Here is a 26,669-nt window from a genome sequence, read left to right on the forward strand (position 1 = left end):
AATTGCTTTAGGTGTAGAGTTAGGTTATTTATTTGGCTTTTTTCTTGTTTCTTGATGTAAGCCTGTAATGCTATGAACCTTCCCCTTAGCACTGCTTTTACAGTGTCCCATAGGTTTTGGGTTGTTGTGTTTTCATTTTCATTCGTTTCTATGCATATTTTGATTTCTTTTTTGATTTCTTCTGTGATTTGTTGGTTATTCAGAAGCGTGTTATTTAGCCTCCATATGTTTGAATTTTTAACAATATTTTTCCTGTAATTGAGATCTAATGTTACTGCACTGTGGTCAGAAAAGATGACTGGAATGATTTCAATTTTTTTGAATTTTCCAAGACAAGATTTATGGCCCAGGATATGATCTATTCTGGAGAAAGTTCCGTGTTCACTTGAGAAAAAGGTGAAGTTGATTGTTTTGGGGTGAAATGTCCTATAGATATCAATTAGGTCTAGCTGGTCCATTGTGTCATTTAAGGTTTGTGTTTCCTTGTTAATTTTCTGTTTAGTTGATCTATCCACAGTTGTGAGTGGGGTATTAAAATCTCCCACTATTACTATTAATTTCCTCTTTCATACTCATTAGTGTTTGCCATACATATTGCGGTGCTCCTATGTTGGGTGCATATATATTTATAATTGTTATATCTTCTTCTTGGATTGATCCCTTTATCATTATGTAGTGTCCTTCTTTGTCTCTTTTCACATCCTTTATTTGAAAGTCTATTTTATCTGACATGAGTATTGCGACTCCTGCTTTCTTTTGGTCTCCGTTTGCGTGAAATATTTTTTTCCAGCCCTTCACTTTTAGTCTGTATGTGTCTCTTGTTTTGAGGTGGGTCTCTTGTACACAGCATATATAGGGGTCTTGTTTTTGTATCCATTCAGCCAGTCTTTGTCTTTTGGTTGGGGCATTCAACCCATTTACATTTAAGGTAATTATTGATAGGTGTGGTCCCGTTGTCATTTACTTTGTTGTTTTGGGTTCACGTTTATACAACCTTTCTGCATTTCCTGTCTAGAGAAGATCCTTTAGCATTTGTTGAAGAGCTGGTTTGGTGGTGTTGAATTCTCTCAGCTTTTGCTCGTCTGTAAAGCTTTTGAATTCTCCTTCATATCTGAATGAGATCCTTGCTGGGTACAGTAATCTAGGTTGTAGGTTATTCTCTTTCATTACTTTCAGTATGTCCTGCCATTCCCTTCTGGCCTGAGGGTTTCTATTGATAGATCAGCTGTTATCCTTATGGGAATCCCTTTGTGTGTTATTTGTTGTTTCTCCCTTGCTGCTTTTAGTATTTGTTCTTTGTGTTTGATCTTTGTTAATTTGATTAATATGTGTCTTAGGGTGTTTCGCCTTGGGATTATCCTGTTTGGGTCTCTCTGGGTTTCTTGGACTTGGGTGGCTATTTCCTTCCCCATTTTAGGGAAGTTTTCAGATATTATCCCCTTGAGTATTTTCTCATGGCCTTTCTTTTTGTCTTCTTCTTCTGGGACTCCTATGATTCGAATGTTGGGGCGTTTCACATTGTCCCAGAGGTCCCTGAGGTTGTCCTCATTTCTTTTGATCCTTTTTTCTTTTTTCCTCTCTGCTTCATTTATTTCAACCATTTTATCTTCTACCTCACTCATCCTATCTTCTGTCTCTGTTATTCTACTCTTGGTTCCCTCCAGAGTGTTTTTGATCTCATTTATTGCATTATTCATTTTTAATTGACTCTTTTTTATTTCTCCTAGGTATTTATTAAACATTTCTTGCATCTTTTCAATCTTTGTCTCCAGGCTATTTATCTGTAACTCCATTTTGTTTTCAAGATTTTGGATCATTTTTATTATCATTATTCTAAATTCTTTTTCAGGTAGATTCCCTATCTCCTCCTCTTTTGTTTGACTTGGTGGGCATTTTTCATGTTCCTTTACCTGTTGGGTATTTCTTTGCCTTTTCATCTCATTTAGATTGCTGTGTCTGGAGTGGGCTTTCTGTGTTTTGGAGGTCTGTGGTTCCTTTTTATTGTGGAGGTTTTACCCAGTGGGTGGGGTTAGACGATTGGGTTGTCAAGGTTTCCTGGTTAGGGAAGCTTGCGTCGGTGTTCTGGTGCATGGAACTTGATTTCTTCTCTTTGGAGAGCAATGGAGTGCCCAGTAATGAGTTTTGAGATGGGTCTATGTGTTAGGTGTGACCTTGGGCAGCCTGTATGTTGACGTTCAGGGCTATGTTCCTGCGTTGCTGGAGAATTTACGTGGTATGTCTTGCTCTAAATCTTATTGGCTCTTGGGTGGTGGTTGGTTTCAGTGTAGGTATGGAGGCTTTTGGACGGTCACTTATTACTTAAAGTTCCATGTAGTCAGGAGTTTTCTGGTGTTCTCAGGTTTTGGGCTTAAGTCTCCTGCCTCTGGATTTCAGTTTTATTCTTCCTGTAGTCTCAGGACTTTTCCAACTATACAGCACTGATAGGTTAATGGCAAAAAGATTCTCCCCCGTTAGGGACACCCAGAGAGTTCACAGAGTTACATGAAGAAGAGGAGAGGGAGGAGGGAGATAGAGATGAGCAGGAGGAGAAAAAGGGGGACTCAAGAGCAGAGAGACAGATCACGCAGTTGCCTGTTCCCAGAGTGTTCTCCGTAGCCCAGACACCCACAAAGATTCACAGAATTGGATCGGGAAGAGAAGGGGAAAGGAGGAAATTGAGATGTTCTGAAGTAGAAAACAGAGCGTCAAGATTGCGAGAGAATAATCAACACACTCCTGAATAAAAATGGGAACTGAATATTGGATTCTTAAATGTTCACAATTTGTATCATATACTGAAAAACAAAAATTAAAAATCTAGAGTAGAGGTTAGACTCTTAAAAATACTATATTAAAAACAAAAACCAAAACACACAAAAAAATTTTAGAAATATATATGAAATTCAGTTTAAAAATAGGGCTTCTCTTCTTTTTTTTTTTGGTAAGGTTATAGTGTATTGAAAATGAAAATTAAGGAGTAGTAGAGGAGTACTAGAGGACTTTAAAAGAAATAAGAGAAAAAGAAAAATAGAAAATAGAAGAGAAAAAGGAAAAATGAAGAAGAAAAAAAAGAAAAAAAAAAAGAAAGAGAAAAAAAATTTTTCCCTAATAAAAAAATTGTAGAAATCTATGAAAATGAAAGTTAAGGAGTAATTGGTGGAGTAATAGGGAATTTTAAAGGAAAATAAAAGAGAAAAAATAAAAAATAAAAAAATTTTATTATTTTTTTTCCTTACTTAAAAAAAAAAAAAAGTAAAAATATATCTAGGAATTTCTCTGGAGCTGTTGCGGTCAGTGTGGGTTTGGCTCAGTTTCAGATAGCTCCTCGTTCCAGCTTACACTTCTCGATATCTACAGGCCCCTTCCAGTATAGTCGGTGTTTTCTACAGGGATTTTAATCTGTTGCACCGGTCCCTTCTGAAGCGGTTCCCTTTGTTTATTTGGCTTCTGTTTGCCAGTCTCTTCAGAACCTCATTTCCGCCCTGACACAGGCGGGCGGAGGTGGACTCTTATGCAGGTGGCTAGTTCTGTCGCGCTGCTAGGAGGGGCTGGCGCTGCGGGGAGAGGCTGGTGCTGCTTTCTCCGTCTGCACTGCTCAGGCTTCAGGCTGCTCTATATGGAGCGCGCCCCGCGCTGTGCGCGGTTCCAGCCCTCGGGTGTTCCACAAAAGCGCGGAACAAAAAGCTGCGCCTGCTCTTTGTGCCTTCCCCATCAGAGCGGTCCAGGCAGCCAGGGGCTTGACCGGCGAACTCTCCCCGGGTGCGGCACGCCCACTCCCTTCCGCGGTCCCAGTCTCAGTTTCCACCCGCGCAGGTCAGGTGCCTGCTCCCTGTGTCTCACCTCGACCCTCCCGGCGGATGTCGACCATCCAGAATCTCAGGAGGTCTTTGATTAGAAACTGGAGGCCTGTTTGCAGTGCCGCAGGGGATGCTGTCCTTGGGGGCTGAGCCTGCCCCCTTCCCCTCCCCCCTGCCTCCTGCCTCCGGCGGGGCTGGGCCGGTCCGCAGCCTGCAAGCTCTTCTCTGGACTTTCTCGGTCCCTTTGTTCTGCGAACGGCTGGCAGTGTGTTCGGGCCGGTTAATTTTCTCTCTCTCTTTTGCTCTCCCACAGTTCAAGTTGGCAACTCACAAAAGCTCTCTCCGATTGTCCTCAGGGCACTCAGGCTGGGACCCTACCCCAAGCAATGCCACCCGCTCCTCTCCGTGCTGCCCCCACTTGCTGGTGGCGGATGCGGGTGTCTGGGGTACTTTTCTGCTGGGAGTTCCTTTTAGGCTCGTAATCTGTGGGTTTTATTTATTGTTTCCCTCTCAGTCAGGTTGCCCTCCGAGATTCGAACACTTCTCCCAGGCCCGCCAGTGCGAGGGTTTCCCGGTGTCTGGAAACATCCTCTATTAAGACTCCCTTCCCAGGACGGAACTCTGTCCTTAGCTCTTTTGTCTCACCTTTATATTTTGTCCTACCTCCTTTCGAAGACAATTGGCTGCTTTTCTGAGCACCTGATGACCTCAGCTAGCGATCAGAAGTTGTTTTGTGAAGTTTGCTCTGCGTTCAGTTATTCTTTTGATGAATTTGTAGGAGAGAAAGTGGTCTCCCCTTGCTACTCCTCCACCATCTTTGCAGGTGGATTCTTTACCAACTGAGCTATCAGGGGAAGATCAGTTTTGGCTAATGTATCAAGAAATAGGTTGTGATAGGCAGTGGGTCTTTGTTGTTTTCCATAGTGTTGAGTCATATCCCTAGGCATGGCTTTCCTGTTATATTCATACACAAACAAGGATTGATTACAGACAGGAGGTGGTTAGGGCTGTGGTAGCACAGGTGTAGGGTTGGGGGGTGGAATCAGTGGTGATCTTATGGTTAGCTGTCTTATGGAAGTGTATGTAGTTCCTTTAGAGCTGGGCATATATGATATATAACAGTTTGGTATGGCTTGTTTATGGTCCCAGTTGAGTTAATGGGATGAATATAAGTTCAAAGGCTTGATAACCTAGTGACAAAACTAAGGTATCTAATCTGGCTTTCATGAACAGATCTGGACTGTCAAAATTAGTAGAGAATAAAAGGGGATTTCTGTGACAGGAGTCAATCTCTGCAACCTCAGCCTAAACTCCTTAGCAAAGGGTGATTAGACTTTCCTGCTTTGGCCCCAAGATGAGCAACTGAAAATATTGATAGTGAGGAGAAGCTTTATTGTAACAATAGGCAGAAAATGAAGAGGAACTAAAAATAAAAAGCCTCTTGATGAATGTGAAAAAGGAGAGTGAAAAAGTTGGCTTAAAGCTCAACATTCAGAAAACTAAGATCATGGCATCTGGTCCCATCACTTCATGGGAAATAGATGGGGAAACAGTGGAAACAGTGGTTGGCTTTATTTTTTGGGGCTCCAAAATCACTGCAGATGGTGATTGCAGCCATGAAATTAAAAGACGCTTACTCCTTGGAAGGAAAGTTATGACCAACCTAGATAGCATATTAAAAAGCAGAGACATTACTTTGCCAACAAAGATCTGCCTAGTCAAGGCTATGGTTTTTCCAGTGGTCATGTGTGGATGTGAGAGTTGGACTATGAAGAAAACTGAGCACTGAAGAATTGATGCTTTTGAACTGTGGTGTTGGAGAAGACTCTTGAGAGTCCCTTGGACTGCAAGGGGATCCAAACAATCCATCCTGAAGGAGATCAGTCCTGGGTGTTCATTGGAAGGACTGATGCTGAAGCTGAAACTTCAATACTTTGGCCACCTCATGCAAAGAGTTGACTCATTGGAAAAGACTCTGATGCTGAGAGGGAATGGGGGCAGGAGGAGACAGGGACGAGAGAGGATGAGATGGCTGGATGGTATCACCGACTCAATGGACATGAGTTTGAGTAAACTCCGGGAGTTGGTGATGGACAGGGAGGCCTGTCATGCTGCAATTCATGGGGACACAAAGAGTTGGAAGCAACTGAGCGACTGAACTGAACTGAGGCAGAATAGAAGAGCTAAAGTGCTTTGGCTTCTTACCATAAAGTGATTTATTTCTACCTTAGGTGGAAGAACAGAACACAGATGTGAGGATGCATGGTTAGTGTGTCTTATATTATTTCCATAATACATTACAGATAATATTTTTAAATAAGAGCTGCTCACTCATTTCCTTCACAGAAGCAATGACCCAACACAGCATTGTGTGTGTGTGTGTGTATGGAGGGGGATGGGTCTTCCTTGCAATATCAAATTTAAGTTGTGTTTATTTTAAGATGTAATTGCTACCAGTTGATGAGCTGGTTAATACAAAAGGAAGTTTGGGGTAAGTATGACTCTCACCTGGTTTATAGAGAAGTTGATGTAACCCACATTAACTTGCTACTCAACTAACTACATCAACTTGCTACTCAACTTGCTACATCAACTAACCCCTATTTCCTGTTGTGGGGCAGCAGCAGCTCATACCCAGCAGTTCTTCCCTCACCCTGTCAGGCTCATCTCACCTTGCAAAGCCTTGACACTGAAGAAGAAGATATTTTCCTTCTAGTGGAAGAGCTGAAACATACTTCTCTCCAGCCTTCTGAAGGTGGTCGTGGCTTCACTGTGTTTCGGTAAGGATGGTCCCAGTGGGACTGTGCCTACTCTGTGACCTAAGGATCAAGGGAACAGGCAGTCTTAAGGGTACCCTGGGAAGGAAGCCTAGCTGAGTGTAAAGTAGAATTTCTTTATTCTACACCACTTATTCCTAAATCTCTGTTGCTTTTGTTCAGTAGCTAAGTTGTGTCTGACTCTTTGCAACCCCATGGACTGCAGAACGCCAGGTTCCCCTGTTCCTCTCTATCTCCTGGAGTTTGCTCAAATTCACATCCATTGAGTCAGTGATACTATCTACTCATCCCATCTTCTGCTGCACCCTTCTTTTCTCTTCAATTTTTCCCAGCATCAGGGTCTTTTCTAATATGCCCGCTCTTTGCCTCAGGTGGCCAAAGTATTGGAGCTTCAGCTTCAGCATCAGTCCTTTCAGTGAATATTCAGGGTTGATTTCCTTTAGGATTAACTAGTTTGATATCCTTGCAGTCCAAGGGACTCTCAAGAGTCTGCTCCAGCACCACAATTTGAAAGCATCAATTCTTGAGCACTCAGCCTCCTTTCTGGTCCAACTCTCACATCCATACGTGACTACTGGAAAACCCATAGCTTTGACTATACAGATCCTTACTGGCAAAGTGATGTCTCTGTTTTTTAATACACTGTCTAGGTTATTCATAGCTTTCCTTCCAAGGACCAAGTGCTTTTTAATGCTTTTGATGGCTGCAGTCTACTTCTATCTGTTTTTTCCCTCTAGGATCCAGTATTGCCCAGGAAGTAACTCAAGACCTACCAGCAATGTCAGTGGAGGAGAAAGAAACTGACCCTGGGTTGCACACACGACACCAGTGGCACAGCCCACAGTCTGTTCTGGTCCAGGAAGCCCAGCAGTGGGGCGATGGCCTTCCTCACTCGCCAGGACTCTCATAACAAGCAAAATGCCACAGAAGGCCGCTGCTCATTGAATTTCCAGGAGGCAAGCAAATTCATCAAACTTACCATCTCAGCCTCACAGCTGGAGGACTCTGAAGAGTATTTCTGTGCACTGAGGGAGCCCACAGTGAGAGGCGTGCAGGAAGGACCTGCACCAAAACCCAGAGTTCTAATGATACACCCACCTGCGGTAGGGACCAGGGTGGGGAATTGCCTTCACAGACAGGAGTGGTTAGTACTGCGGCAGCACAGGTTTAGGTTTAGAGGGGAAACACTCACTCTAAGAAAGTATTTCTCTAGGTTCATAGACCATGTCTAGAGCTATCACTCATCAAAAACATTCTTATCCCTGAAAATTTGGATTTAAATTTCTTATCGAAGACAAATATAACCACCAAAATCTTTACCGTATGGTAATTAGATAAAACTAGAAGAATTGACTAAGTTAATTCAAAAATGTCTGAATTAAAAATCAGTTAAAAATATGTGTGAATTATTGGTTGTTCAGATCAGTTCAGTTCAGTTCAGTTGCTCACCCATGTCCAGCTCTTTGCGAGCCCACAGACTGCAGCACACCAGGCCTCCCTGTCTATCATCAACTCCCAGAGTCTACTCAAATTCATGTCCATTGAGTCGGTGATGCCATCCAAGCATCTCATCTTCTGTTGTCCCCTTCTTCTCCCACCTTCTGTCTTTCCCAGAATCAGAGTCTTTTCCAATGAGTCAGTTCTTCACATCAGGTGGCCAAAGTATTGGAGTTTCAGCTTCAACATCAGTGCTTCCAGTGAATATTCAGAACCGATTTCCTTTAGGATGGAGTGGTTGGATCTCCTTGCAGTCCAAGAGACCCTCAAGAGTCTTCTCCAACACCACTGTTCAATAGCATCAATTCTTCGGCACTCAGCTTTCTTTATAATCCAACCCTCACATCCATACATGACTGCTGGAAAAACCATAGCCTTGACTAGATGGACCTTTGTTGGCAGAGTAATGTCTCTGCTTTTTAATATGTTGTCTAGGTTGGTAGAAACTTTTCTTCCAAGGAGTAAGTGTCCTTTAATTTCATGGCTGCAGTCACCATCTGTAGTCATTTTCGAGCCCCCCAAAATAAAGTCTGACAATGTTTCCACTGTTCCCCTATCTATTTGTCATGAAGTAATGGGACCAGATGCCCTGATCTTAGTTTTCTGAATGTTGAGCTTTAAGTCAACTTTTTCACTCTCTTCTTTCACTTTCTTCAAGAGGCTCTTTAGTTCTTCACTTTCTTCCATAAGGGTGGTGTCATCTGGGTATCTGAGGTTATTGATATTTCTCCCAGCAATCTTGATTCCTGCTTGTGCTTCATCTGGCCCAGCGTTTCTCATGATGTACTCTGCATATAAGTTAAATAAGCAGGATGACAATATATAGCCTTGACATACTCCTTTCCCGATTTGGAACCAGTCTGTTGTTCCATGTCCAGTTCTAACTGTTGCTTCCTGACCTGCAAACAGATTTCTCAAGAGGTGGGTCAGGTGGTCTGGTATTCCCATCTCTTTAAGAATTTTCCACAGATCAATTTGTTCAATAAATATTTATTGTATTTATATTATATTACCAACATTACTTGGAATGAGGAAGGTGGTGAAATCTCTCTGTGGTAGTCCTCTTTTTGAATATCTGTTTGAACACAGTTTTATACCATTTAATGAATAAATTTATTTTAGATGTATTAATGGAATCAATGTACTCTCATTTACTTTCCAAAATGTTTAATATGTCACAAACTTTATGCTAATACTCATTCTGCATTATTAACACCTCTAGCATGAAATAGTTCAATTTCTATAATATAGTTTAACTGCCTCCCATCAATCTTATTCACAAAGTGATTAATAATTAGCTGCTCTTAGAAGGACATTGTGAAGGAGAAGAGTATGAATTGTCTTCTTTCTCTGCTCTTGCCCTTTGCTGTACCACTCTTCAAAAAGCATTTTTACCATCATGTGACTGATTTTGCAACCCTGTAGGGCCTGTTTTTCAATCAGTGTTAACACAGTCCAAAATACTCCTTGTCTCCAATTTCCTCCTACCTCTAACCTCATTTTCTCAGCACCTTAAAATCTGAATGGTAATGGATGATTGATAAGTGGTCTTGTATTATGACTCCCTCTTATATTTGCATTTGGAAGCAGATGTGTAAAGTAGAATTCTTAAAATGCTCTCTTAAATTTTTTAAATTAAATTTTTATCATTTTGACATTCATTTTTACTATTTTAACTATTTTAAGTGTTCAGCACAGTGATACAAAGTACACTTGCACTGTTGTTCAGCAAGCACCATCCATCTCTAGTACTCTTTGCATCTTGAAAAATTGAAAATTTATACTCATTAAAGACAAACTCCTCACGGCTTCCCTAGTAGTCCAGTGATTAAGACTCCATGCTTACAATGCAGAGGACACAGGTTTGATCCCTGGTCAAGGAACTGATATTCCCCATGCCTCAATGTGCAGACAAAAACGTAAATTAAAAAAAAAAAAAAAGACTAACTCCTCATTCCCTTGTCCCTCCAACCCATGGCCACTACTGTTCTACTTTCTCTTTCTATGAGTTTGACTACTTTAGATAACTCATATAAGTCAAATTACAAAATATTGTTCATTTTGTGACATTCCTTTGATTATAATGTCCTCAAATTTCATCCACATTGTAGATTTTTTTTATACCTTTCTAAAGGTGAATAATATTCCATTGTACACATACACTATTTTTTGTCTACTCATTCATCTGTTGATGAACATTTGGGTTCCTTCCATCTTTTGGTAGAAACATGGATATATGAATATCTCAGTATTTGGGGTATATATCCAAATTCTTTCAAGTGTTTTGAATATAATATAATCAGAAGTAGAATTACTGGATCACATGGCAGTACAGTTTTTAAATTTTTGAGAAACATTTATCCTGGTTAGTCTGAAAAACTATGCTCTAGACTAGTTTATCACATGCCAATTTAAAGGGAAAGAGAAATAGTGACCAGTAGTCATGAACGAGGTTTCAGGATTCTAGTGGTTTACAGAAACCTAGACGAGTTTGGTGCACTGGTATGGAGCATCGCTCCTCAGGTGCCTAGTAAGTAGGAGTCTGAAGCGAATGGTCAAGGCACTACCTGGTGGTCATCTCCTGAATTGCAGCTTGAATTTTTTTTTTTTTTTTAATTTTATGTTATATTGGAGTATAGCTGATTAACAATGTTGTGATAGTTTCAGGGGGACAGCAAAGGAATTCAGCCATACAGGTACTTGTATCCATTCTCCCCCAAGCTCCCATCCCATCCAAGGTGCCACGTATCATTAGGCAGAGTTTCCTGTGCTAGACATTAGGTCCTTGTTGGTTATCTATTTTAAATAGAGCAGTGTGTACATGTCCATCCCAAACTCCCTATCGATCTCTCCCCCAATCCTTCCCCTTTGGCAACCATGAGTTCGTTCTCTATGTCTGTGAGTCTGTTTCTGTTTTGTAAACAAGTTCATGAGTATTCTTCATGTTTCTTTCCTCTTTTGGCTAAAGGGCCAAATCTATAATTATTTAATTAGTCCAATTTGAATAAGTAAAGAACCTATTAAAAGACTGTCTTAAAATATTTCAAAGATTTGAGTAGTAATTTTGCTGCCCTTTCTCTCTCAAAGTTTCTCTGAAAATAATCTGTAGGGGAAAAAAGGAAACAGATTTTTGCTATTAGATAGGTCTGTGTTCAAAACTATTAACTCTAAAATTAAGTTTCCAGATAGCTTTGTTTTACTATTTGTAAGAAGATAGAAAGATATCTCCTTTAATATTTTGTTGTGACAATTTATTAGTAATGTATCCACAGAGATTAACAAGTCATAGAAGATTAATGACAGTAACCTCTATAGCTACAGAAAAACCATTGGACAAAACTCAGTATCTATTCTTGATTAAGAACTCCCAGCAAATTAATTAAGACTTAAGGGAATTCATTAAGTTAATAAAGGTTCTCTACAACAAATCTACATCAAATACACTTGATAGCAAAAGACTGAATGCTTTCCTTCAAATTTCAGGAATAAGGGAAGAATTTTGACTCTTACCTTTTGTATTGAATATTGTACTATGGGTCCTATAGTTGTCCTATTGAATATTGTACTATAGCCAGTGCAATAAAGCAGGAGAAAGAAACAAAAATCATACATTTTAGAAAAGAATAAGTGAATCTATCTTTAGTCACAGACAGCATAATTATCTGAGTGTCAAATCCAAGGGAATTAACAAAAAAGCTACTAGAAAAAAGAAGAAAGTTAAACAAAGTCAAATATATACCTAACATAGGCTCCAGTCATTCTACTCCCAGATATTGACACAAGAGAAATGAAAGTATAACTATAAAAAATCTTATTCACACATGTTCATAGCAGCTTTGTTTGTAACAGCCACAAACTAGGACTAACCTAAATGTCCATCAGTAAGTGAATAGATAAACATATCTATAGATAAATCACATCTATATGATGGAATACTACTCAGCAATACAAAGGAATAAAACATGATTATAATAACCATGGAATATATATAATTATGCTGAATGAAAGAACCTATCAAAGGCACATATCATACTATTTATTTGAAATTACTGAATATGCAAACTATGAGAGAAATGTTGCTTGAAAATGGGAGTAAAAAGTGAAGAGAGGGCTGAAAGGACTAAAAAGAGACAAGAGGAAACTTTTGGGGTGATGCATTGTTCATTATCTTGATTGTGGAGATGGTTTCACGAGTAGATACATATGTCAATCTTATTAAGTTAAGGAGGTGCAATTTATTTTAAAGAGAACTATGTATTAATAAAGCCATTAAAATCCAAATATAGCAAATACTTTTCTTCAGTGTTGTACAAGTCTTCTTTTATGACCCCGAAATGCAAAAATACTTCTCCTATATGTACTCATTAGCCTTAAACCATGTTTTTTGAAAATAGAGATAACAAATATCTGTCTCCATGTGCTATACATTTATTTTCAGTCCTACACCATTACAACCTATTTTGCATCCTTCCTATACATCAGAATTGCCAGCGGATTCTTTACCATCTGAGCCACCAGGGAAACCCACCTACCAGAGAAGGAGTTTGTAACTGATTTTCCAGAATTTCTTTCTGGCGTATTTTTGAGGCAGTTTCTTACTATGTGATTTGGAAGGTGGAGAAGAAAGGAAAGGATATGTGAATCCAAACAGTATCTGAGCCTGGTTTTTTAAATTTAAATCTGGATTTAGGAAACGATTCATGTGCTGACTCTGGACTCATGAAATTCCTTGATGTGAATCTGAGAAGAGTGAACTCCCAGAAACAGAATGGGCTAAGCTTCCATCTGTGTGTTTAGGGATCTATGGTTACAGGGCTTTACAGAAGGTGAATGCCTCTTAGAACTTCATCTTGATACTCCTCAGAGGTTTTGTTTTATAAAATGAACGGTCATAAAGAGAGAGCTAAAGAAGTGCTTGTTTTTGCTGCTGCACTAAGTTAATTTAGTCGTGTCCGACTCTTCAAGACCCCAGAGATGGCAGTCCACCAGGCTCCCCTGTCCCTGAGATTCTCCAGGCAAGAACACTGGAGTGGGTTGCCATTTCCTTCTCCAATGCATGAAAGTGAAAAGTGAAAGTGAAGTCACTCAGTCATGTCGGACTCTTCGAGACCCCATGGACTGCAGCCTACCAGGCTCCTCCGTCCATGGGATCCTCCAGGCAAGAGTACTGGAGTGGGTTGCCATTGCCTTCACTCAAAAAGAGAAGTTTTGAGTATGTACGTAGTCCTGGGAACATCCTGTTGCTCACTGATCTTTGACAACTACCTTGATCTAGGACATCTGTCCCAAATGAAAACTTGTAAACCAACATCAGACTAGCTGCGACCCAACTTCTTTTTTTTTTTTTTTTAATTTATTTTTATTAGTTGGAGACTAATTACTTTACAATATTGTAGTGGTTTTTGCCATACATTGACATGAATCAGCCATGGATTTACATGTGTTCCCCATCCCAATCCCCCCTCCCGCCTCCCTCCCCACCCCATCCCTCTAGATCTTCCCAGTGCACCAGCCCTGAGCACTTGTCTCATGCATCCAACCTGCGACCCAACTTCTTGAGGAGCTTTCAAAAATTACAGGTTCATGGGTCTCAACTCTGGATAATGTGATTCATGAAGTTATTGGTGGGCCCAGAATCTGTAATTTTAAGTTATTCAGTCATTAATTCTACTTTCAGCTATCATGTGAATATTGGCTGAGAGGTCTTTAACAATTTCAAAAGCTGAGAAAGAGCGTCCTAACTCATGCTCTGAGCTTTTGACACAAATCCACATCTTCAGGGTTTCAAACACTGGGGGAAAATTATTTTGTTAAAGCTTGGCAACAAAATGTGGCAGATAGAATAGAAAGTATCTTTGAAGCTAGATATCAACTAAGAATATACAATGGGATTAGTACTTGTCTGATATACATAGGCCAACCCTTTTATCTTAGAGTCAAGGAAGAAGTAGGAAAATAAGATATTGCTCTTAGATAATTCTACAAGGATTTGATAATTTCAATTATGATATATCTTTTGTTTTCACATTTTAATGATTCTGAAATTCAGGATTATTTGACTATTGATGAGACACTGTGACTTTTTTCCTTGAAAAAAATTTTATTAGAAAGATATCATTTCTTACAAATGATATTATTTTAGGACTGAGAAAATATTTTATTTCAAGCAACAGTGATTCCACAATCAAAGACCCTTTATTCATTACTTTTTTTTGGTATAGTAAATATTCAGTGAGCATGTAATAAACATCGGTCAGGGCTTCCCTGGTGACTCAGTGGTAAAGAATCTACCTGCCAATGCAGGAGACTCAGGTTCTATTCCATCCCCTGGGGAAGAACATGGCAACTCACTTCAGCATTCTTGACTGGGAAATCCCACAGACAAAGGAGTCTAGCAGGCTACAGTCTTTAGGGTTGCAAAAGAGTCAGACATGACTGATTCACTGACTAAACAACAAATAGTTGTCAGTCACTCTTCTATAAATTGGGGCACAATGCTGAAAAACAGAGATTCACTCAGTAATGACCTGCTTCTTATTACTTCCTCTGTAAACAGCCACAAACTCTTCTGACAGTCAGTGGATTATAGGTTGGCCCACAATGGATACTGGAGAAGGCAATGGCAACCTACTCCAGTACTCTTGCCTGGAAAATCCCATGGACCGAGGAGCCTGGTGGGCTGCAGTCCATGGGGTTGGGCATGACTGAGGGATTTCACTTTCACTTTTTATGCATATTTCATGCATTTGAGAAGGAAAGTTTCAAGCATTGGAGAAGGAAATGGCAACACACTCCAGTACTCTTACCTGGAAAATCCCATGGATGGAGGAGCCTGGCAGGCTACAGTCCATGGGGTTGCAAAGAGCTGGACACGACTGAGCAACTTCACTTTCTTTCCAGTATACATGCATCAAGCTGCCTGGTGGCTCAGAGGGTAAAGCGTCTGTCTGCAATGCGGAAGACCTCTGTTCGATCAGTATACATTCATCAAGCTGCCTGGTGGCTCAGAGGGTAAAACGTCTGTCCGCAATGCGGAAGACCTGTGTTCGATCCCTGGGTCAGGAAGATCCCCTGGAGAAGGAAATGGCAACCAACTCCAGTGTTCTTGCCTGGAGAATCCCACGGACAGAGGAGGCTGGCAGGCTACAGTTCACAGGGTCGCAAAGAGTTGGACACGACTTCAGTTTCACTTTCACTTTATTTCATACATGCATCGCATTTTTTTCCCTGTCCACCAGAGGGTGCAGTTTCCTAACGCAGACACATTTCCTGTGTGTCTAAACTTCACTGAAACTAAACCTCACTGTGACTTCACCATTTCTTCATGTTAAGAGTCAAGAACGTTCTTCAGGAGACACTCTAGAGATGATCTCTTCTCCAGGATTAGTGGCTGTGATACTCTTCCTGCTGGGTAAGCAAAACGCCTGTAAAAATTTGGATACTTTCTTCTGTTATGTCAACAAAAACTTTAAGGGTGATTTTATCCCAGAGTTTTATGCCCAAGATCACAGAGAACTCTCTTGTTTTCCCCTAGGACAAACCCGTGGAGACTCAGTGAGCCAGATGGACGGCCAAGTGACCCTTTTGCAAGGGGCTACCTTGACTGTGAACTGTACTTATTCAGCCACCGGGTACCCCACTCTTTTCTGGTATGTCCAGTATCCTGGAAAAGGTCCAGAACTCCTCCTGAAAGCCACGAAGGTCAACGACAAGAGAACCAACAAAGGTTTTGAAGCCACATACAATGCAAAAACCACCTCCTTCCACTTGGAGAAAGCCTCGGTCCAGGAGTCAGACTCGGCTGTGTACTACTGCGCTCTGGGTGACACAGTGATGGAAACTGCAGGGGGAGCTGAGTGCAAACTCTGAGCAGCGACGGGGCCTTGATGCACTGTGGTTCCCACAGAGCCTGTGGTTGCTTGTGTCTTAGTCTCTGGTTGATACAGAAAACGTACAAATGGCTAAAGCATAAGAGTAAGAAGAGAATATTCCCCATACCCAGCTCTTTACTAGTGAAACTGAAAACTCTCTGACACCAAGAGTTCCTTTTCCAGGGTCAAAGTAATTTCAAGGTAAAACCACATAAGCAAAGAAGTGGTGTTTTGCATATTCTTGCAAAGTCCTGCTTCCACAAGTTGTTCCAAGTCACCCAGGTGGGTATTGTTATGCCTTACTATACTTTCAAAGAACCAAAGTGTGCCAGATGAGGTGTGGTCTGCACAATGTCTTCCTGACAGAGCAGGGCATGAGAGGTGATAGGAAAGCCATAGCCTCCAAAAATTATCCTTCTTAATAGAGAAAGAAGGGATGAAAGGAGGAGGAACAGAATCTCATACATAATGAAACAGTGGAAGGAGAGGAAAGGATTTTATTCACATTTATCTCTTTATCCCCCTGGAAGTCTAAGAAATTAGAAAGGGTATACGCCTGAAAATACAGAGAGAACAGAAAAGGAGTTAGCAGTGCAGAGTGCTATCAACAGATTTCAGAGGATGAGAAGTATAAGGAAGAACGAAGACTAGTCTCGTAGAAAAGTTGAAGGAGGAACCTAGCCCTCGTGTGAGACGCATCAGAATGTATGCTGAGCACCTGTGCAAAGGTTAAGAAAACATGGCACCAATCATCTTTGAATAATTGGGAAAGATGGTGTTGCCCTCATAAGTGCACATGTGTGAGTGTTGAGGGTTTTGGGGAGCACTAAATCAGGAGGACTGAGTGAGGTCATTTGTAAGCAAAGAATAGCCGTGCTCTCCACAATTCTTTATGACAAGCAATGATGACTTTCTAAACAGTATACAGAGAAGGCAATGGCAACCCACTCCAGTACTCTTGCCTGGAGACTCCCATGGATGGAGGAGCCTGGTAGGCTGCAGTCTATGGGGTTTTGAAGAGTCGGACATGCCTGAGCGACTTCACTTTCATGCATTGGAGAAGGAAATGGCAACCCACTCCAGCATTCCTGCCTGGAGAATCCCAGGGATGGAGGAGCCTGGTAGGCCACAGCCTGTGGGGTCGCACAGAGTTGGACACGACTGAAGCGACTTAGCAGCAGCAGCAGCAAACTCAGCATAAAAGTGGAAGTTAGTCTTTAATGAACTGAGAACAACACAAAAAATTTCCCCAAACATTGTATGTGCCGTGCTGGGCTTCATCACTTCAGCTGTGTCCTTCTCTTTGCAACCCCATGGACTCCTCTGTCCATGGCTCCTCTGCCCCAAGCTCCTCAGTCCTTGGGATTCTCCAGGCACGAATACTGGAGTGGGTTGCCATTTCCTTCTCCAGGGGACCTTCCCAACCCAGGAATCAAGCCAAGGTCAGGTAGATTCTTTACTGTATGAGCCACAGGGAAGACCAAAAATACTGGAGTGGGTAGCCTGTCCCTTCTCGAGGGGAACTTCCCGACCGAGGAATCAAACGGGGGTCTCCTGCACTGCAGGAGGATTCTTTACCAGCTGAGCTACCCAAGGTTGTATACTATTAAACTTTTGACTTTTACTCATTGGTTAGCCTTTCTTTTCTTAAAAATGTTCTGTAAATATTTTTGCCTTCTTCCCTGTAACCCCTTGCAAACACTGATCTTTTTACTGTCTCCATAGTTTTGCTTCGTCCAGAACATTATATAGTTGGGATCATATGGTGTGTAGCTTTCTTAGACTGGTTTCTTTCACTTGTGTATGTGTGTGCTCAGTCACTTCAGTCCTGTCTGACTCTTTGAGACCCTATGGAATGTAGCCATAACAATGGCTATATAACACTTTTAAAGGTTACTTTCCATTTGCAGTTATTACAAAATATTGGCTATCTTCTCCATGTTATAACAATACATCCTTAAGCCTCTCTTATACCCAACTGTTTGTGTCTCCCACACCCACACCCCTCTACTGGCCCTGCCCCCACTAATAACCACCAGTTTGTTCTCCATATCTGTGAGTCTGCTTTTATTGTTATATTCACTAGTTTATTGTGTTTGTTAGATTCTATACACAGATGATATCATACAGTATTTGTCTTTCTCTGACATATTTTACTTAGCATAATGCCCTCCAAGTCCATCCCTGTTGTTGTAAATGGCAAAATTTTGTTCTTTTTAATAAATTACCATATTTATAGCACAACTTCTGTAAATAAGGATTTATTTTGAACTAAAGTAAAGAAATGAAAAGAAAGCACAAAATGAAACTTATCAATTTTTTTAGGCATAAATTTCCATGAAATGGCATTTTAAGAGTAAGAGTTTATTTTTAGTCTCCATTCAATCTAGGCAGTGACTTTTTTTTTTTTTTTTCTGACTACTTTCTTCATTAGGAAGCATGCAGTGAATGGGACTGGGGTTCTGTGATGCTGCAGTTGTTGGTCTGAAGGGGTCTTTGTTGATGGTTTCAGTCCACTAGGGGGGACTGTAGGCTTTACAAGACATGAAGACATTTTCTGATGATTCCAAAGATGGAACAGTTAAGAGAGGAGCCTAGAGAGCATGGGGAACCGTCAAATTAGAGACAGCAAAGGTGGGGAGAGGGGAACAGTGTTTGTGTAAAGTTCATCTCGGATTTCAGCTTTGTCATTCTATATAAGTTTTGGAAAGCTGTAGCCCTTACCTCTGTATATCCATGGTGAGGAAGATTCTCTGAGCAGAGGTAGAGAAATAGGGATACTACTGAGCTCTGAGTGCACGGAAGCTCAACAGAAAACACCTGCGTTACCTGTATTCATTTTTAAAATTTTTATGACTGAATTCCCTAAACCCACTGACCCAGAAATGATTCCAATACCCCAGACCTCCTACCTTTTCATATATTTCCTTGAGAGTAGAAAGAACAAGAATAAAAAGAGGAAAAAATAAGGAACAAAAATAGAAGGAAAGGAGAAAGACAACATTGAATTTGAGCAAAAAAATGTGGCTCAAAGTGTGGCTCAGATCAGAATCAGCTGTGGGTCAACAGGGTGCCCAAGAGCTGGACAGTAGGAAGGGAGAGGTGGAAATTAAGGCAGATGAACATTATATGCATGTCCTGATTTTCAACAACGAAATTCTTATTGGAATCATTTTTGTGCAGAGGCTGACTATATATCTTGGCTTCTAAACGATTTCAAGAATTGTATTTACTTCTGCAATAAACAATGCATGTATCAGATAGTTTTCCTTGATGAGAATTTTCACATAACCGAATTATCAAAATCTCTGCCAAACTATGCAATTTGAAAAGTGGGTCATTCTTCCCTATAATTCCTAAAGGTTCTATGTAATCCATCATGACACAATTCTTCTAGAAATATCATCTACCTTTCCTCACACACTATCCCACAATCTTCTCTTACATATAGACTTTTAAGAAAAAAAAAATTCCTTATGACTATATACATCAGAAATATTGCTTTTACCTCTCTGCAGTGACCCCCCAAACCTCAATTTTGGAGAAATTGCTGACCTTACTGCAGTCTCACTAGGCCACTGTGGGTGGAGTTTCCTGTTAAGTGAGTTGACACACCTCAGATGTGAATGGTACTCAGTGATTCTGGTGGAACACACTGACAGTAAGAACAACATTTCTCTGGCCCCAGGACTCTATATCCTTCAGAGTAGGGGCAAAGGCACCTCAGTATCTGGGCAAGGGATCATGAAGAGGCAATGGGGAGCCCTGATGGGGCTTCTGTGGGTCCAGATCTGCTGTGAGTCAGGGTCACCCCAGAGAGGGGGCTGGGGAGTGTCCACATTTCCTGGTCTGGAAACCCCATCCGTGACCCCTCAGTGACATCATATGTGTTTGTTTTTTTTCCTTCCAAGCAGGGGTGAGAGGAGTGAAGGTGGAGCAGAGTCCTTCAGTCTTGAAGCTCCAGGAAGGAGCCAACTCTACTCTGAGGTGCAATTTTTCTGCCGCAGTGAGCAGTGTGCACTGGTTCCAGCAGAATCCCGGAAGCAGCCTCACCACGCTGTTTTCCATAGCTTCAGGGACGAAGCAGAATGAAAGGCTGAGTTCCACAGTGAATTTTAAGGAACGGTATAGCACCCTACACATCGCAGCCTCCCAGCTGGAAGACGCAGCCACCTACCTCTGTGCGGTGGAGGCACAGTGCTCCCTGGTGATCTGCAGCCTGTGCCCAAACTGCAGCTGCCTCAGCCCCGCCCCTCCGCAGGGCTACACCATGCAAGTACCTTGTTACCTCTTTGGGATTCCAGATTCATACTTCAGCACTTTTTTCTTCCGAAGATCAGATCCTTTAAGACTGTCATTTCACTTTTTTTTTTTTTGCCCTTCTTATCCCAGAAATCTCCTGTGTATATAAAGCTCTAATATGGAGGCATTGTCATAACTGATGTAGATGCCAATATTCAATGTCCTGCTAAAAAAGTCTAGTGCTCCTGACAGACAAAATATAAGCTACATATAAATTTCTCTGATGGAAAATGCTTGAAAAAATATATGGTGATCAACAAACAGAAAGAGATGACTCAATTTTTTGGTTAACTGCATGTGTGTGTTCCTTCAAAGTGAAAAGGGAATTAAATGTGTGTAATATTTTTAAAGTTTGTATTCAGAGTTTTGAGTCCTGGTAATAACAAATATAAGAAAAATAATTTTTTATGTGACAACAAGGCAGAGACTGGAGCGCTGTGTCTGAAAGCCAAGGAGCACCAAACACTGAGGGCAGCTGCCACAGGCTGAGAGAAAGGCACGGGTCTACAGTGGCTTATCCACAGGTACCGACATTTGGGACTAACCAAGATGTCCTTCAGCAAGTGGATGGATAAGTAAATTGTGGTACCTCCAAACAATGGAATATTATTCAGTGTTAAAAAGAAATGGGCTGTCAAGCCATAAAAATACAAAGGAAACTTAAATGCATAATACTAAGTTAAAGAAGTCAATCTAAAATGCCGCCTACTATACGATTCCAACTATGTGACATTCTGGGAAAGGCAAAATTGTAAAGAGAGTGAAAACCACTGATTGCAGGGATTGAGGGGAGTGGAGGGATGAATGGGCAGAGCACAAAGCATGTTTAGGAGTGAAACTACTCTCTGTGATACTATGATGATGAACATGTGCCACTGTACATTTGTGTAAACCCATAGAATGTACAACATCAAGAGTGAATCCTAGTAAACTATAGACTTTGGGCGATTATAATGTGTTAATATGGGCTCATCAGTTGTGAGAAATAGACCAGTCTTGTGTGGAAGTTGATAGCAAGAGAGGTTATGCAAGTGTGGGAGTGGGAGGTATATTGGAAACCTCTGCATCTTCTCTTTAATTTTTCTGTGAACCTAAAATGATCGAAAGTCTCAAAAAATTAGATTCAGATACAAGAAACTAATATGTATGAAGAGTTAAAGCATTTTAGAAAAATGGTGCCACTAGAAACGTTCAAAGTGAAAGTGTTAGTTGCTCCATCCTGTCCTACTCTATGCGACCCTATGGAATATAACCTGCTAGGCTCCTCGTTCCATGGAATTCTCCGGGCAAGAATACTGGAGTGGGTTGCCATTTCCTACTCCAAGGGATCTTCCCGACCCAGGGATCAGACCCAGGGATCGAACTCAGGTCTCCTGCATTGCAGGCAAGTTCTTTACCATTTGAACCACCAGGGAAGCCACTAGAAACATTACTTAATGAGACTTTACCCTGCTTCTTGCAAAGAAGATTCCAAATTTTCATTTTGCACTGGTTCTAAAATTGACATAGGTGACCCCACCTACACTTGCATGGAGAGACAGAAGCCAGAAAGCAATTTGGTAGCTTTAGAAAGAGCCTCTTGCTTTACCTGTTGGCAACTCAGCGACTTCCTCCGGGTCCTCCAGTCTCGCAGATGTTTTTTCTTTTATTCCTACAAGATGAAATAAGACTTACAGAATGAATCACCAGAAGAACATCTCCTTACTGATTCAGTCACAAAGCCCCTTTGACCTCACTGTCTGTGATGACGCTCACATTCAGTGAGCCCTGCCCCATTTTATGCCATTTTACTCTGGATTTATATTATCCTTGATCTTATAGGAGAAATGAAATCACAGATAGGGATTCACTCCACGGACCCTACCTCTGCTTCAGAAGAGGACCTAGGGTTAATTAGTGGCAACCGCAGCCCCCGAAGACTGCATGAAATGCACAAATGGTGTTGGGGTTCCAGAGTGCAAGGGGTCTCTCCCCACTCTCTCTCATCACTCTACATTGTATATGAGCAGGCCTCAATAAAGATTTGTTCTGCTAAATAGTATAAAAGAATTTAGAGCTAGATGAGCCCTTAGACAGGGTTTAGTTCACCTCATTTTACAAAACAGAAACTAGATCCAAGATGGCAGAATGAAAAATTATATAATTAAAAAATAGATCAAATGAGCTAGCAGCAGAAAGTAGAGGATAAGCTGGATATCCTCACCTCCCCCTTAATGTTCTTTTCCTATCTCCTTATTCCAGACCCTTGTTGCTGAGCAAAGAAAAGCTGTCTAATGCAAACTGCAACATTAGATCTCTGCCATTTAGTAATTACATTTTAGGATACATTTCAACTGTTTCTACTGTCAATTCTCTGAGAAAGCAAGGGCCCACTGAAAACCAGGTTAGAGGAGACAGTCTGAGATAACAGGCAGTTGAAATGTCAAATGATCTCTCTGTTACTCTGATCTTTGGCTTACAAGTTTCTTTTACAGAGTTTTCCTCCATAACAGGCAAATGAAAATGGTATATTGGCTGAACTTGATAGTTTCATATATATATATATATATATATGTTTGCTTGTTTGTTTAGGAGAGTGAATCATGGTGCTTTTATAATTTAAAAATTATATATCAGGCCCATCATTGAATAAAGAGCAACAGCATCTACCTCTTTTCAGCTTATAAACAGTCAAATTCTCTATCTCTATATTCTTACTGTGCATTAGATTACTTCAATCTGAGACATAATTTGTTTGACCTTTGCTGCTTTTATGCATGTCCCTCGTAGGCACAGCCATGAAAAGGATATTTAACCAGAATTCAGTAGTTAGAGATGTGACCACCAGATGGTGGTGCACCTCTGCTGATCAGAATATGTGGAGGGCTCCTTTGAATGGATTCTGAATGGATAGGCTTAGGGCAGAAGCAGAGCCTTTTTCTTATTGGCTGGGTAGACAGTGAAAGAAACCACTAGAGAAAAGAAGGGGACACTTGGTAACAGAAGCAGGTCTCCTGGCTGGAGACTGCTGGTCCAAAATTGATCTTAAATGGGAAAAACAATGAAGACACCCATTGGAGCTTTAATCACATTCTTATGGCTACAGCTGGAGTGTGAGTTGAGGGTTTAAGGGAAACAGTAAAATAAATAAATTAATTTAAAAAAAAAAGAAGAGAAACAGTGTATTAGTAGATATTCGTTAGACACCGAGACTGACTTTATTCAGGTTTCTTCTAGTTATTGTAGAAAAGGGAAAGTAAATTGTGGAACTTAATAATCTGACAACCTTCTCCTTTCTCTGACTTCTACTTTCTCCATAGGTGTCAGTCTTGGAAACGAGGTGGAGCAGAGTCCTTCTACCCTGAGTGTCCAGGAGGGAAACACCGCTGTTATCACCTGCACTTATACAGACACTGCTTCAGAGTATTTCCCTTGGTATAAGCAAGAACCTGGAAAAGGTCCCCAGCTCCTTGTAGCTATTCATTCAAATATGGGTGAAAAAAAGACCAGAGACTGACTCTCTTCTTGAATAAGACCTCCAAACGTCTCTCCCTGCACATCGCAACCATCCAGCCTGGAGACTCAGCTGTCTGCTTCTGTGCAGCAAGGACACAGCGCTGCCCAGGCAGCCGCTACCTGTACTCATACTTGTGACGGGCAGCCCCCTTCTCTGGTGCAACCTTCAAAGTAGCATCTGTCATATTGTTTGTCTGCAAGTGGAAACTGATGTGTTACACAAGCATAGAATAAGAAGGTTAGGTTCAAGATGACCCAGAAAGTATGACACATTTGATGGATAATTGCTGCTTATTGATTTCTTGAAGGGAATTAGCATTGTTTTGTTTCAAAATTGTAAGATTGCCTTTACATTTGCTACTCAGACTCCTTTTCTATAAATAACCTCTTGGTATCAATTTATAATCCTTATCATGAATGGGTTTTTTTTTTAATACTGTGTTTTGAAAACAACATTTATTATTTTTCTGATTATATATTGCATGCCAATTATAGGGAAATGTGTGATATCCAATAAATATGATATTGATAATTCTGCAATCACATAATATTGTGAATATTCAGCTTACCTTTTCAATAAATTATTGTTACAATAGGCTTATAATGTTTTTCACTTACTATTATATGTTGAATTGAGCATTCCCCATTCACATAGTTAATTATCAGTAGATGTTTGTTAAAGAAATAAGAAAGGGTGAATCCTGCAATGCAGGAGACTCTGGTTTGATTCCTGGGTTGGGAAGATCTGCTGGAGAAGGAGTAGGCTATCCACTCCAGTATTCTTGGGCTTCCCTTGTGGCTCAGCTGGTAAAGAATCTGCCTGCAACGTGGGAGAGTTGGAATCAACCCCTGGGTTGAGAAGATTCCCTGGAGAAGGGAAAGGCTACCCACTCCAGTATTGTGGCCTGGAGAATTCCATGGGCTGTATAGTCCATGTGGTTACAAAGAATCAGACACAATGAGCAACTTTCACTTTCATTTTAACAGGCATACATGATATGTGAACTGTGTTAAAAACCTATAACTACCACTGTATGTATACTTTTTGTAATTTAATGTATCCAAGATAGATTCACAAGTTCAGATACTTAGTTAATTTTGTTTTTGCTAATGATTGGTTTAAAAAGGAGTTTAGAATAGTTATTGCATAGACAGCCTGGTATTGTTTCTTTTCAATATTTAAGATAAGATTATTTTAAAACACATTAATTCACATTTGGTATGAGAGTGTTAAAAAAATCTGCTCTGGACACAAAGGCATTTTGAATAGCAAAGGTACTATCAGGAGAACTTTTCACTGAGAAGGGTAACAAAGTTGAATAACCTGAGGGGAAATTAATGTTTTACATTAGTAAATTGATTGGTAGAAAAAGGTGGGTGCTTTAGGTTGGAGAACAATTTGTGCTATGTGTGGTACCATCAGATTTAATGGAGATGCCAGGGCAGGATCTGAAACTTCAATCAGTTTAGCTGAGGCTGTAATTACTTCTAGATAGGAAGGTAAATTCTGTTCAACTTTAAGGGGTAGGCCATTGTAGGTAACAGCTCTCTGCTGTTTGTCATTGTTGACTGAAAAGATGCACAATGTGAGAGCTGTTAGCTAAGTTTTACTTGGGGCAAAATGAGGACTGCAGCCGGGGAGACTGAAGCTCAGATAGCTCTGAGAGACTGCTCCAAAGAAGTAGTGGGGAATGTCAACATATAAGATTTTGGCAAAGGGGGAATTCAACACAATCAAGTGCTTACTTTACGAAAGATTTTCTGCTAGTCCCAAGGAGCTGATGTCACCATGAAGGGATTTAGTGGTTTTCTAGATATGAAGAAATGCAAGGATTGGGATTATGAAATCAGTCCCTGAAAATATCTAACTATGTAAAGACCTGTTTCACCAGTTTCCTGGGAGCACAGAGTGCCTCACTGTCCACCCTGCATTACCCTCAGAGGGTTTTGAAGGTCAGCAGCTACAGCAGTACAGGGTTCAGTCTCTGTCGAAGTGGAAGACAAATGCCCTTGCTGTTGTTCAGTTGCTGACAAATACTCTTGGCAAGTGCCAATTTGTAGTTGACACCATGTTGTTTAACCTTAGGCATGGCTTTCCTTTTACATTCTTACACAAATATTATAATCAGTAGTAGTTTCATGATCCACTGTCTTATGGAGGTCTCTTGTGGTATATTCCCTTAGAACTAGGTGCACAGAATATAGAGGCTTTTTCTGGCTCTTTTGGGCTTCCCTGGTGGCTCAGATGATCAAGAACCTGCCTACAATGCAGGAGACCTGGGTTCAATCCTGGGGTTGAAAATGATCCACTGGAGAAGGGAATGGCTACCCACTCCAGTATTCTTGCCTGGAGAATGCCATGGACAGAGGAGCCTGGCAGGTCTGGGGTCACAGAGAGTTGGACCTGACTGAGAGGGTTCCAATTGAATTAATGGGAACAATATAAATTCAAAGGTTTGATAACCTGATGACCAATTATCTAGCATCTATTTGACCTCTCTGAACAGACCTGGGCTGTCAGAACAAATAGAGAAGAGAAAGGGACCACTGTGACAGGACTCCATGTCTGTGAGATTCATTCTAGCTTTCTGTAAAGGGGGATTATCTTTTCTCCTACTATTAGGTCCCAAGTTAGGTAACTGAGCAGATGTGGTGGTGAAGAATTATAGTGATTACTATATTGATATGTAGGTTGAGAAAGCTGCAGTAATTAACACAAACGGATTTGTCTTCTTTTCATAAAGCAATTTATTTCTATCTTAAATGAAAAAAGCATATGTAGGTATGAGGATAAAAGATCACTACATCTTTTTTTTTTTTTAGGTAAACCTTCTCTTTATTTCAAACATAGATAAGTGGAGAGATTTTCCTTTCACCTTGAAATTCAAAAAACTTACTGTCTTAAAAATGTTACTCTCTATTGTTTCATT

General features: G+C 40.7%; 1 protein-coding gene, 1 pseudogene and 1 gene segment (V, D, J or C); all 3 read left to right on the forward strand.

Annotated features, from left to right (window-relative positions):
* The first annotated feature begins 6,531 nt into the window (after positions 1-6,531).
* Positions 6,532-11,560, forward strand: LOC133066913 (T cell receptor alpha variable 14/delta variable 4-like; annotated as a pseudogene).
* Positions 11,561-15,392: 3,832 nt separating this feature from the next.
* On the forward strand, positions 15,393-15,954 carry LOC133067340 (T cell receptor alpha variable 9-2-like). The segment is given in 2 exon segments: positions 15,393-15,482; positions 15,606-15,954. Coding segments are annotated over 2 exon segments (381 nt in total).
* A 3,645-nt stretch (positions 15,955-19,599) lies between these two features.
* On the forward strand, positions 19,600-23,740 carry LOC133066914 (uncharacterized). Its single transcript, XM_061158293.1, has 3 exons — positions 19,600-19,738; positions 19,857-20,345; positions 23,544-23,740. Exons 1-3 carry the CDS (start codon positions 19,687-19,689, stop codon positions 23,738-23,740), a joined length of 738 nt encoding a protein of 245 aa, XP_061014276.1. The 5' UTR covers positions 19,600-19,686.
* The last annotated feature ends 2,929 nt before the right edge of the window (positions 23,741-26,669 follow it).

Source organism: Dama dama, chromosome 12 (assembly GCF_033118175.1).
Source record: "Dama dama isolate Ldn47 chromosome 12, ASM3311817v1, whole genome shotgun sequence".
NCBI classification, from domain to species: domain Eukaryota; kingdom Metazoa; phylum Chordata; class Mammalia; order Artiodactyla; family Cervidae; genus Dama; species Dama dama.